We start from the raw sequence: 13,855 nt of genomic DNA on the forward strand, positions 1-13,855 counted from the left end.
TCAAATTTATTTCTTTGTTATTTTTTTTTCGTTTTCAAATTTTCTATTTTAGTATTTTAAATTTTATTTACTTTTGGTTAAGTCTTATTCTTTTACTCAATATTTTAATAATTTTGAAATTATTAATGGAAAATTTAGTACTGATACTGATAATATTCGAAAGAATATTTTATTGTTTAAGAAGAAACTTTTACTTAGCTGTTAATTAAAAGAGGTTGTGAACAAATCATTATTCATTTATAAAATAGTTATTTAGAATTTGTCATGATTAAAATGCTATTCAATCAGGAAAATGTTATTTGGACAACAAAAGTTTGACACAATTTTGACAACGGCGACGTGGCAGCTGTGCATTGGCTCAGCGAATTGAAAACAAACCAGAAAAAACCCAAAATACCCCTCACCCCGGTTCACTGAGCCAATGCACAGCTGCCACGTCGCCGTTGTCAAAATTGTGTCAAACTTTTGTTGTACAAATAACATTTTCCATTCAAGAAGGATTAATGGTTTGGGTATTTTTCTGTCCTACGCGGTGTTGCCAACTATTTGACTGATCACTTGGCTCACGTTACGCTTCCAGAAAATTAAATCGTTTTCCCGTAGGTGATGGACTACGATTTCAGGACCGAACCTCCACTCTACAACTCTTCATCTTCTCCATCCTCCCACCAAATGTACCCTAAGATCGCCTCTCACGGCCACGCCGCCGCACGCCCCTCCCACCCGCACCACTCTTCTCCTCCTTCCTCTTCTCGTAAGTTACAACTCTCTCCCATCTTTCAATATTTCCAATCAGAGAAATAAGAGAGTTTATTACATGCATTGAATACTAAAATTCATTCTATTGATTGGATGTGTTGGCTTTTTCTGTTTTTAATCTGCAGCGGGATTGGGTATTAGAGTTTTTATAAAGCCAGAATATAGGATCACTCCGCCGGTGAGTTTTGCTGAAATTGAGATTCGGATATGAAACATTTGCCGAGATTAGGTTGTTAAATTTAAGATTCTGTATGTTGGTTAATTATTTTTGGTGAAAAATAACGTGATTTTTTTTTATCGAATGTGCTGAGAGGGCTTTTAATAAATAAGCTACTGTTCTCCAGAAAAGATGCTTTTCAAAACATACGTCTAACTGGAAATTGTAGAATACTTGACTTTTTTATATTGGGTCCTCGATGCTTGTGCGTGAACACCAATCATTCTGCACTTGTGCGTGAACACCAATCATTTTCTCTGCGATGCACATTCAGACCTTGTTTTCGTCATGATTGCCCCGTTTGGACGCTTTCTTCGTAAGTGAAGTTTTGTTGCCACTCCTTTTGCTTTGTCGTGTTAATATTATTTCCTTAGTTAATTGGTTCGTTCCTTATGCTGCAATTCCTATTAACAATAGCTGCTGTGGGAGTTTAATTTGTTCAGATTTTTCGTTTTTTCCCTATCTGGAATCTCGATGACTGGGTTGCTGAACTTGTTTCGTCTTTGGTTGTCTAATTTTTGTTTGTTGCTTTGCTTTGAAATGTTTAAGAATATTTGGAAGATTGGCTTAGGAGATGGCTATTGTAAGATTTATTATGGCGGATAGCAGTTAGCTACAGCAATTGATTGTATGTTATTTATATCATGGTTGTCAAACTTGAGATTGTACTTAGGATCACGAAGAGGTTACATCAGATGTTTTGAATCATAGGAAGAAAACCAAGTCATAATACATCATAAGTGAAAACGCAATATAACTTAAACCAGCAGGAAGTAGTAACCTATAATAAATAAACGTTACTTAGATGACTTGACCTCCGATATATTTTTCAATTGTTACATCCTTGTCACTAATGCTTGAACTCTTAACTAATTTATTCTACAAACCCAAAACATCATAAAACATTTTCACTAATTTTATATCCTCCTCATCAAACATTGAGTTCTTTTCTCACTTCATTAGTAACACATTTATAAACACCACCATCCTTTTTGGGTCTTGCCAAGTGATGCTTCAAGCAGTAAAACCCTCTGATTATGATCACATGACAAAATTTACATGAAAATTTTCTGGCATCTCTTTTAACATATATGCCATACTTTCAGGCCACATCAGTCCCACTTCCAGGAGCATTTTTGCCACTATTTTAGAATGCAAATTTTTCGAGGAGGCACAATTTCAGTTGGCTGTTGTAGTAGAATTTCCCGACCATGAAGTAGCAGCCCCAACACTTGAACTCATGATGGTATGCATAAAGAGGAAGTGATAGGGGAGAAAAAGGAAACCTCAAAGGCAACCTGTGCAAAATACTTAAACGGAAAATCTCAAACACCCTAACGTTAGAAAACTAAAATTTGATATCTGGGTCACCCTAAAGGTAAACCGAAGACCTCATGTTAGGATACAACCTCCTATTACAAAGGTTTATGAAGGAAGAGAATAAGGGTGAAGGAAAATACATCTAATTGATTTAAATTCAAACAACTTGCAAAAGTCTGTTAGTATTTATTTTGTTATAGCTTGTATATATGTGTATTTTCTGGTTTTGGAGGCATATGAAAAATAGTTGGCTAGTTTGAGGTTACTGGATCCTCAAAGTACCAGTAGTGCTTTGTGAACTTTTTTTGTATAATTGAAAGTTCCATACAAAAATTCTCAATTTCCTTCTTGAGTGTTTCATTCCTCTTTTGAGTTTTCTGTCTAGTTTATATAAACTATCAGAGCTCAATCTGGGCTTTGTGGGTTACTACACATGACGAGTACAAGAATGATGGAGTCATGAGTGGAATCATCGGAGGGGACTTTAGGAAACGGGCTTTAGTTGCCAGACAATTTTTGAAGCAAGATTGACCCAAATGGAATTGAATTTGGAATACCATCTTTCACAACAGGATTCACACGTGGCATAGTTGGAAAAGATTGTTGAAAGATTCGTGAAAGAGAGAAGCGGAAAAAGTGTGAGTGGAGTAACTATTGTGTATCAAAGGATTTCATTTGTGGTTGTAGTTTTTGAGGGAGTGGATATTCCAGTTTTTGAGGGAGAGAATGCTATGGGGGGATGGGTAAAGTGGAAAGATATCTCTGATTGAAAGGAGTGCAAGAAGAGGAGAAAATGGAGGTTGTTATAGTGGAAATAGAAGGATTTGCTTTATCGTAGTTTCAGTGGGGGGAAATATGCAATCCAAACCAATTTTGGACTAGTTTCAACAACGCACTCATCCAAAGGTTCAACCAGTCTTGATGGGAGATGCTTTTGAGTCAGTGGTGGCTCTTAAATAGGAGAAATCTGTAAATGAATTCATCACTCAATTTTAATGATTTGATAGTTATTCAGGGGTTGGATGAACAGTATTGGTGAGAATTTTCTAATGGGGTGATCAGAGCATAATTTAAATTGTCTAAAACAAAAAATCTTTCGGGAAGTGATGAATAAAGCCCACGCTATTGAATGGAAGAATGTAGCAGTAGCACTACACTGCTGACTTTTGCTAGATCAACCGTAACTCTGAATAAAGATTATGTGACCTAGATACTCCACCTTCTCCAAGCCAAAACTACACTTGTACCAGTTGGCATATAACCTATGTCTCAGAATTTCAAGCCCCTTATAAATTGTTGCAAGGGTTCTTCCTATCCCTTGCTATAGACAAGAATGTCATAGAAAAAACACCAAGGCTTCTTTTCTGAGCAAGTCCCCCAAAACCTCATTCATGAGAGATTAAAATGTTGAGGTTGTGTTCATGAGCCCAAAAGGCATTACATGATACTCGTAATGACCTCGTGAGTCCAAAACATTGTCTTGTGTATATCTTCATCCCTCATTCTAACCAGGCGATATCCTGATTTTATGTCCGGTTTTGAGAAATACCTTGCAACATGTAATTCATCCAAGAGTTCCTCAATAAGCTATATGAGAAATTTGTCAGGAATAGTGGCTTTATTTTCTCGATAGTCTACATACATTCTCCACTGGTTATTCTTTTTCTTCACCAATATCACCAGGCTGGAGAAAGCACTTTGGATGGGACGTATATGCCCTACTGCTAACAACTCATGAACCAATTGATATATATTCACACCACAAAACAAGCAACAGAAGAGAATAGGTAAATGAAATATAAGACAACTCTAAGATTTATTTGCAAAATAAGAAAATACAAGATAACCAATCCTACTGCTTAGATCTAGGCTCCTCTAGAGTAACCAACAAGGTTCTCTGTTCAACAAATTGCAAAGAACCACCCATTCCCTTCTCTCCACAGCTAATACTAAAAATAAGAAAACATTTCTCCTCTCTTTCTCCTCTAACTAACCGCTCTTCTAATCAGACCATGTCATTTCCCCGACTCTTCTTTCTCTCATATACCCTTCCCCATCTTGAATTGTGCTTCACTTCAATGGCTAGAGGCTCACTGGGCCCATTTGGGCCCCATCATATTACATGAGGATATTTCTGATTCCACAGAATACTGATTCTGCTTGTGTACAAACTCCCACAAGAATCGTGAAATGGCAAAACAAGACAATTCAACTGTTTAATTTGTGATTTTAAATACATTGTTTATAAATTTTTATACTTGTTTGGCTAGCTGATAAGAACCTTTTTTATTACTTAAATTTCATTGCTTTTGTACTGTCCCTTGCTATGTATAAAAGGATGCAAGCTCTCTATCAGTGGCTTGGGCACTTTTGACAGTTCTGGTTTTTTCAATGTTGTAATGTAGCCCCATTTGTTACCACATTCTGGAGATATTCAACGTAGCAACTTCCAGTTTGATTTTGGATTGGAGAGAAAAGTCCTCTCCGAGGCAAATAAGGAAAAACCAAATTGGAGCAAGTTTGGAATGGAAAATCTTCAAACTAAGGTTATGGAATCAGCCTCGCCAAAGGTAACTTCTTGATTTATAGTAAATTCCAATTTATGGTGTTGCACTGCAAATGTAGCTTGTGTTAATTATTTGTTCTCCAATTTACAGCATTATTATTTTCTAGTCCATGATATGTTTGGTGGTAAGCGTTTTTTCATTCCAAAACATATCTTTGGCTGTTTCTAATTCTCAAACATTAATTTCTTTACAGGTTTCTGTTTCAGATCCCATTGTGAGCAAATATATTGCCATGGGGCTCAACCGAGAGGCTGTTCCCATTGCTGTTGCAAATTATGGTGACAATCCAACCAAGGTATGTTCTTTATCCTTATATTATCTATGGATTTACTGTTAAAGAGGCAGCTCTGCTGAAAAATATGACCATAATGTATATCTAAATCTGAGCTATAAAATATGCCAGGTGTCTTTTTTTTTTTCTGTTGATCGTGCTTATCAAATAATATGCCAAATTCTTTATTGTGAACTTCTCTTTATAATAGAGGTTCTTCAAATATTTTCTGTGAACCTACTGATCTTATGTGAAATTGTGAGCTTTTCGTGTACAGTATTGATAAAAGTTGTCAATTAAATGGTTATAACTTTGCTTATGTCTTGCTGATATGTTTGCCTTCTGTATCTGACCTCCCCTTCCGGTGTCAGGATGGGGACCGTATATGCTTACTTTTATTTACAATTGTTAAATGCTCATGATGTGCTTTATGCTTCAATGGAAGAGATCTCAAAAAGTTTAGTGAGAGTAGACTATTAGTTTTGACCATGTTCTATTTGGGCTTTTCTACTTGTCACTCTTGGCTTTTCCTCTGGTTCAAATAAACTTAAACCATCATTCATATGTAATTGAAGGAAAGACCTTTCTGTGCATGAAGGGTTGTTTGGAGCATTTCCCTGATGAAGTCCTTTGTTAGATATTTTGGAACTTATTTCCTACATTTTGTTAGATATTTTGGAACTTATTTCCTACATTTTGTTAGATATTTTGGAACTTATTTCATACTTTTTCATTGCCATTTCCCTAACTAGGACTAGGTGACAGAAGATGTATCGCAATATCTTAACTAATTTACTGACATATGCGCTATTCATTTTGAAGATTCCAGAATTTGTCAACAGCTATACCCCTCTGCGTGAAATGGGATTTTCGTCAACCGCCGTTGCTGAAGCCTTGGTTATGTATGATAATGATACTGACAAGGCATTATCTCATTTCCTTAACGCTACATCATGAACACGCAGAAGTATATATTTGTAGGCATCATTTGTTGATAAATAATAGATTGGTGTCTTTTTAAAAGACATATAATAGTAAAATTTAGTGATATATGTAAATTTATTGCCTATAAAGCTGCCCCTCTTGTTTTAGTTGTGTGGGAGATGGGGATACTCAGTTTGTTTGTATAGAGAATATATATAAAACCCTATTTTATTTTTGATGTACGTTTATTACATTTATCTTAGAAATGCAATGTCGTTTTTATTAAAAAATATTATTATTATTATTATTATTACACTCGGCTACCGTAGCAGCACCGTTTTGATGGACGAAGACCAATATAGGTGTTTATGTTCCAACTAACCATTTTAGAATAGTGCCATGTGTTGAGGCTGAATCGTAGAAAATGATTTTAGGGAAGGTCGATGGAGTAAAACTCCTATTAGAAAGAATAATTATTTGTCTTAAATATATCTTTTTATCTTAATTTATTATAGTTTATTTTTAGGTTTAAATTCTCGGATAGTCTTCGTATTTGTAGGAGAATCTTAAGTGGGTCTTTGTTTTTTGAACTGTCAAAATATAGTTTATATACTTGTAAAATTGAGTTAATTTTGTCCTCTCCGTTAGACCGACGGCGTTAAACGGTGATGACGTGTTTATGCTGATGTGCATTGTTTGATTATGTGGAATTTTTATTTCAATTAAAGGATTATGACATGGTAAAATTGAAATGGTTTATGTTAAAATAATAGATTAGGGATTGAAAAGGGTCAGAGAAAGAGTGAATTGAAAATGGAATTAGGGATTGGAATTCGAAGACCATTAATCACTTCGCGTTCTTCATCCAGTCAGGCCATGGGCCTTGCTGTCAGTCGCGGTTAGAGCTTTGTCGGTGGCAATCACTCCTCGATTCTTCGTGTTCTTCATCGCCATGACTGGGTTTGTTGTGATTATGCATTTATTGATGAGAAGCCAAGAATTTGTGAAACTAATATATCTCTTGAGATTATCCTTATGCTAGATTTATTTTGTACTTTATTTTTTTAAGTAAAAATTAAAGATATATATGATTTGAGATTCTCTTCAAATAACCATCATATGGATACACAGGGGAGGACGTAGCTAACATGTATTTGGGGCATGGTTGTTTGTTCTTTTATGCAACTTAACCTTTTGAAATTCTTTTTTGTCATATAGTAGTTTTTAGAGCAAAAAAAATCTCTGCATAGGAAGATATGGAAAATCAATATTTTATTTTATACTTTCTACAACTTCTGCATCTATCCTTTTTCTCGAGTATTCTGCTCGAATAACTAGCAGCTAGAACCGTTCTTCAAACATCATGATTCTTGAATTTAAACCTAAAAAAAAGAAAAAGAATTCTTCCAATGGAAGTCATAGGCCAATCTTGTACTTTAGAGCAAATTGCTTTTAGTTTGAGACGCAAATCAACAAAGTTTGATTTCATTAGATGGAAGTTAAGACATTGAAGGACTCGTAGAAGCACCTTTAGACAAGACTTGAATCATATTAATCATGAAAACATAAAAAAGAGCACAAAGAAATCCATATGTTGTAAATGAATTGCGTTGAAGATAATGTTATCTGCATAAATTTAGGACATTTAGAACGCATTGTTGTTGGGATATGTATGCATTAAGTATTATTTGAAGTAAATGTGTGAAGTAATTTTTTTAACTTCTTGTTAATAAGATGATTTTAGCATTTGGGGAATAAATTCTTTATTTAAAAAATAATGTTATTGTACATTAAAAAAATTATGTTTTGAACTACTTTAAAAGTCACCACTAAACACAGTTTGCTATTTTTAGTCACTTGTAAAAGAAATGTAACGTCATTGTTTTTCTTCTAACTATTAATACAAGATCATAAATGAGCATATGAATTCTTTTGTTGACAATTAATTAGCGTTGTTTTCTCTTTTTAGAGAAACTATTTGACTAACTAATGTAATACTGAGATGATAAATAAATTTTTGATGGCAATCAGATTCCTCCAACTACAAGTGTAATAAATTTCTTGAATTAACCAATTCGGCGTTAGTTCAGGGAGGCTTCTACTGTTTTCAAATTTCAAGATGTTGTCTCGATCCTTCTATAAGATTTGAATCCAAAATTGGTTTCAAGACTACTAAGCACAATCGTGGTGTTTCTTCATGGATGAATTTAAATTCTTATTTTCTTTCAAAAGCAGGGAGATAGGGGAGCATAGAGCTATACAAGTGTGACTAATTTATCTCTTTGCTAGATATTATTGTAGGTGTTTACATATTCAATTTTTGTCATGTCATAATCCTTTAATTTAAATAAAAATTTCACATAATCAAACAATGCACATCAGCATAAACATGTCATCACCGTTTAACGCCGGCTGTCAAAACTTAATGGAGAGAACAAAATTGGCTCAGTTTTACAAGTATATAGATCAAATGTTGACAGTTCAAAAAACGAGGACCCACTTGAGATTCCCCTACAAATACGAGGACCATATGAGGGTTTAAACCTTATTTTTACTATTTTATTCATGGTATGATTTCTTCCTTCGATTTTACTTTATCTTTCCCGTAGCAAAATACACGTATAACAACATGTATATGTGTTTCCCTAAAACTTGAAATATTATAACCATTATTAGAAAAAAAGAATTTTGAAAAATTTCAAGAAAATTTAAATTGACGATGAAACTAAGACCCAAACTCAATCTTATAATACAGGGGATGGGCAAGGAGTTTGATGTAATAGGTATAAATTTCTATTAAGTTGAATTTGACAAATATTTACACTTTGATAATTAATAATCACAGTAATGTGTGGTAGTTCATTGACATAAAAGTAGCATTATAAATAGGATAATGATACTTTAACAACATTGTTTGACAACATTTTGACACGGGCACATGGAAATGAATTTAGAAAATGGGTAATTACGTGGAAACAGAATTAGGGGTAGGGTTTCAATTGAGGGGGTTTCAATTTAACTTTTCAGAATTTGAATTTGAGACACTTTTAGAGAGATAAGCCAAGCTCAAAGAGAGAACGCGAACTCTAGAGAAAAGTTCTTCTCTCCTACCCACCCACTCATTTTTCGTGCCCATTCCCAAGAGCGTCGCTGGAGTGTCACTGTTCACGAAACCCACCCACCCATGCAGTCACAGCCGGAGTACCAAAGAGAACCCGAACCCTAGAGAGAAGGACTTCCCTCCCACCCACCCATTTTCGTGCTTCTTTCGAAAAGCGTCGTCGTAGTGCCGGAGTGCCATCATTGACGAAAGTATTGTCTATTCATTGGCGCCATTGACCGTATTTAGTAAAACTCATGGTGCAGAAATAATAGTGGTAGCAAAAGCAAAATAAGTAGGTACTTCAGGAAAAGGTTTTTGCACAGGCAGGTCAACTACGAAGATGACACTCATTTTGGAGTGCCTAATTTATTTCTTATCATTTCTTCAACTTAAAAGTGATGTGGAACCAAGTATTATGTCATTTATATAGAATTTCATGGCCAAGGAACCATATTTAGTGAAACTCATGGTGTAGAAACAACAATGGTAGCAAAGTCAAAATAAGTGGGTACTTCAAGAAAAGGTTTTGCACACATGCAGGTCAACTAAAAAGATGACACTCATTTGGAATGCCTAATTTATTTCTCATCATTTTTTAAACTTATAAGTAATGTGGAACCAATTATTATGCCCTTTATATAGAATTTCATCGCAAAGAAACCATATTTAGTAAAACTCATGGTGCAAAAACAACAGTGGTAACAAAGGCAAAAAAAAGTGGGTACTTTAGGCAAAGGTTTTGCACAAGCAGGTCAACTACGAAGATGACACTCATTTTGAACTGCCTAATTTATTTCGCATCATTTCTTCAACTTAAAAGTGATGTGGAACCAATTATTATACCATTTATATAGAAGTTCATGGCCAAGGAACCATATTTAGTAAAACTCATGCTGCACAAACAACACTGGTACCAAAGACAAAATAAATGGGTACTTCAGGCAAATGTTTTGCACAGGAAGGTCAACTACGAAGATGACAATCATTTTGGAGTGCCTAATCTATTTCTGAACATATTTTGAAGTTAAAAGTGACGTGGACACAATTATTATTCCAGTTATATACAATTCCATGATCAAGGAACCAATCTTTGCAAAACTCGTGGTGCAGAAACAACACTGGTACCAAAGGCAAAATAAGTGGAGACTTTAGGCAAAGATTTTACATAGACAGGTCAACTACGAAGATGACACATATTTTCAACTTAAAAGTGACGTGGACACAATTATTAAAATATACAATTATATGTCCAAGGAACCAATCTTTCTAAAACTCATGGTGCACAAACACCACCAATAACAAAGGCAAAATAAGTGGGGACTTGAGAATTAACATAATTTTTTTACATCGTCTATTCTAAATCGAACCCTGTACATACAACATTTCAGAAATAATCACATCCAAATCTTGTGGGGATTGAAGGACAAACATTGATCATTATGATTAATGTTTTTTATTAACAATAAATGTGACGAATACATTTCTTTAAAGCTTTCGACCAACAAATATGTACATTCAGACCTCATCAATATACATTGAAAAAGTTCTAAACAAACTATCAATAACATTGCAAAAATCCATATTCAACAACATCTACAGAGCGCCTAAATATTTCAACACTTCATCCCTCCACGCATTGTCCACATTCAAAATCTAATTACAAACATAATTCTCCCTAACCTGTTGCAGTTGCTCCTGCAAAGACAATAGTGCACAAGATATCAATAAAATGCACCATTTCTATCAAAGCTTCAAAATATTAAAATTTTTATAACTTACAGATGTGTAAGTGGGCATTGTGTTGCCTTCATATTTCTCAATGTCATCCCATAACTCCATAAATTTCAAAACAATTACTCCACAATCATATCTACAACAAACAAATTCCAACAATAAAATAATGTTATTTAACCCAACAACAATTGAAATAACCAAACATAATACAAAACCATAGTCTGAATAGCCCAATATCAACCACAAACCCAATACATTCATACTTTTCAACCAAAAACCACATCAACCACAAAATGTTCTACACACCTTCATGTCAAAGTAAACCATACGACGAAAAAAACCGAAATAACACAACAACCCATAAATGTCCAAAATAATTTGAACAAATTATACCAAATGAACACAATAAATGCATTACCGAAAAGAACGAAGCCAACCTTCAAAACGCACTTCCAATGGCGGTTTCCAACTTCGATGGTTCTTTCACGCGTAAAGGCGGCGCCTACAACGTTGACTGCACCGGCGACAGTCCCACCAACTTCAACAACGACAGTCCGACCACGCTTCAATGAAGACGAGCGCTTCTCGGTGGCTGGGACGGAGGACATTACAACGAACACGTGAACGACGACACTCCGGTGGACCGTGACGCTTCTCGGAAAAGACACGAAAATGAGTTGCTGGGTGGGTTTCGTGAACGACGGCTTGGGTTCGCGTTCGCTTCGCTCTAGGGTTCACATTCTCTCTCTGAGCTTGTGTTCTCTCTCTCTAAAATTTTCATGGTTCTCTCCCTGAGCTTGACTTATCTCTCCAAAAGTGTCTCAAATTCAAATTTTGAAAAGTTAAATTGAAATCCCCCCTCAATTGAAACCCTGCCCTCAATTCTGTTTCCACGTCATTACTCATTTTCTAAATTTATTTCCATATGGACTAGTCACATTTTAACACGTGACCCATGTTAATATGTTGTCAAACAATGTTGTTAAAGTATCATTATTTAAAGTGACCAATTGACCTATCTTTACATGTAAGTAACGGGTAAAGACCAAGAGCACCTAACTATTGTGCTTTGGAAACAGCAGAGAAGACAGCTCAACTGAATTTCACTCTCAAATTTCACTCTTGAAGCAACAACTTTTAAACTACTGGCAGAAAGCCCTCGAAATAACAGATAATTTTGGTTTGTAACTGAAATTTTATATAAAAAATTATACATATGTAATTTTACTCATGTACCATTAATAATTTGATATTCGAAAATAAATTGTTTACCCAACATATATATTATAATTTCATACTGTTGTTATTCTTACCGGAATTTGCGGAGTCTTTGGTGGTGGATTTAGAAGTCTTGAATGTCATTGTGCTTATGTTATAACGATATTGATTATTAAATATATGAATGGAATGAGTACTCACGAGTTTTTTTCCTTAGAAGTACAGTTTCATTTTAAAATTTCCTATATTAGCGTACTGTGCATTATAACATATAGCACAGTTTTGATTTAGGGCTAGAATTCAATTTTTGAGAAGTCGAATTTTAATTTTTGTTTTTGTGAATGGTAACCAGAATACCAATTAGAAGTCCGTTTCTGAAAAATCGAATTTTAAACTAGTTTTAATAATATATTTTTTTTAATTTTATTAAAATAAAAGGAGAAGAAAAGAGTAGTTGTATATTTTTTGTAATGAGAAAATATTTTTTTATATGTTTGAATTTTGTTAAATTATATTTTTGAAATAAAATTTTTTGAACTAAAACTTTTCAAATAAAATTTTGATTTTCATTTATTAAACAATAGTACATGGGAAAAAGAATTAAGAAATGAAAAATTGTAAGTGTAAATAAAATTTTCATTACTCTAACTTAAATCATTACAAGCTTTTCATAAAACATAATTACAAATTTTATTATCCTAACTTAAACCATTACAAGTATGTCAAAAACATAAATATATAAAGTAAAAGATATTGCATTTCCTTACTTACAAAATATCCCAACTGGCATTAGTCACTCCATCATCATCAATGGATATGAACTACAAAAATAGTCAAACTTTTCAACTTTCATAAACTTTACATGAAAATACATTGTTTTTATCATAATCATTACTGAATGCTAATGAATCACGTGTTTAACATCTTCATCATTCTTTAAGAAAACGAAGTCAAAAGCTCCTTTTTCAAAAAATTGGGAGGAATATGATACTACAAATGACTTAACTTTGACTCTCACGATCCCAACAAATGACTTCTAATGATTTGATGTATATGACTGATAATAATCCTATTTGGAAAAGTACAAAATGCAAATCTCCCATACACCACCATTAACAAAATTGAAAACATTCATCTCCTCAAGAAAAACCATGTCTACTTCTACTAAACAACTCCACACCTTCTAAACATATTTCTACCACCCTTTTGTAGTACTAAACTATCAACCATCACAAGCCTACTAACCCTTGTTTGAAAATTTCTCATCAAACAATTCAATTTTGATTAGACTTCATTATTAACTTGAAAGGACTGACTTGTCAACTTTATTGGGTAAGCGTGAAAAAAAACTCAATTTTTCATAAATGCTTTGACATTGGTAGATGCTTTAATGATTCGGTTTCTCAAAATGAATGCTACTTTACAACTTTCTTAGGTAAGTGTGCTAGTAAAGACCTAAAAAATGAAATTTTAAAAGTGACAGTGGTTTAAAAATAGTGAGACTCGAATATTTTAATATTAAAAGATTTTAGTACAAATAACTTTGTTATGAACGAGTTTTGTTATTTTAAAAGGCACATTCTCTTTAGAAAACATTTTTCTAGAGCTTTTTTTACTTTTTTTCTAAGATTTATTTCTCTTTTGCTTATCTGATTGAAGAACCGAGGCCATAAAATTGATTCTTGTGGCAAACTCTTCAATTTGGACCAACTAATTTCCCCATTCATGTAAGTTAGTTTTCA

The 13,855-nt window shown here is 33.9% G+C and overlaps 1 protein-coding gene across 2 annotated transcripts; it reads left to right on the forward strand.

Annotated features, from left to right (window-relative positions):
- The first annotated feature begins 536 nt into the window (after positions 1-536).
- Positions 537-6,300, forward strand: LOC124835809 (uncharacterized). Of its 2 annotated transcripts, none has more exons than XM_047310808.2 (5): positions 537-754; positions 885-937; positions 4,702-4,866; positions 5,057-5,158; positions 5,957-6,300. In XM_047310808.2, exons 1-5 carry the CDS (start codon positions 607-609, stop codon positions 6,089-6,091), a joined length of 603 nt encoding a protein of 200 aa, XP_047166764.1. In that variant the 5' UTR covers positions 537-606; the 3' UTR covers positions 6,092-6,300. The 2 variants fall into 2 exon arrangements, with proteins under 2 accessions (XP_047166764.1, XP_087958376.1); XM_088102250.1 differs by lacking the exons at positions 537-754; positions 885-937 and adding exons at positions 944-1,292; positions 2,083-2,222.
- The last annotated feature ends 7,555 nt before the right edge of the window (positions 6,301-13,855 follow it).

This window comes from Vigna umbellata, chromosome 1 (genome assembly GCF_029865625.1).
Source record: "Vigna umbellata cultivar VRB3 chromosome 1, Vumbellata_1.0, whole genome shotgun sequence".
NCBI classification, from domain to species: domain Eukaryota; kingdom Viridiplantae; phylum Streptophyta; class Magnoliopsida; order Fabales; family Fabaceae; genus Vigna; species Vigna umbellata.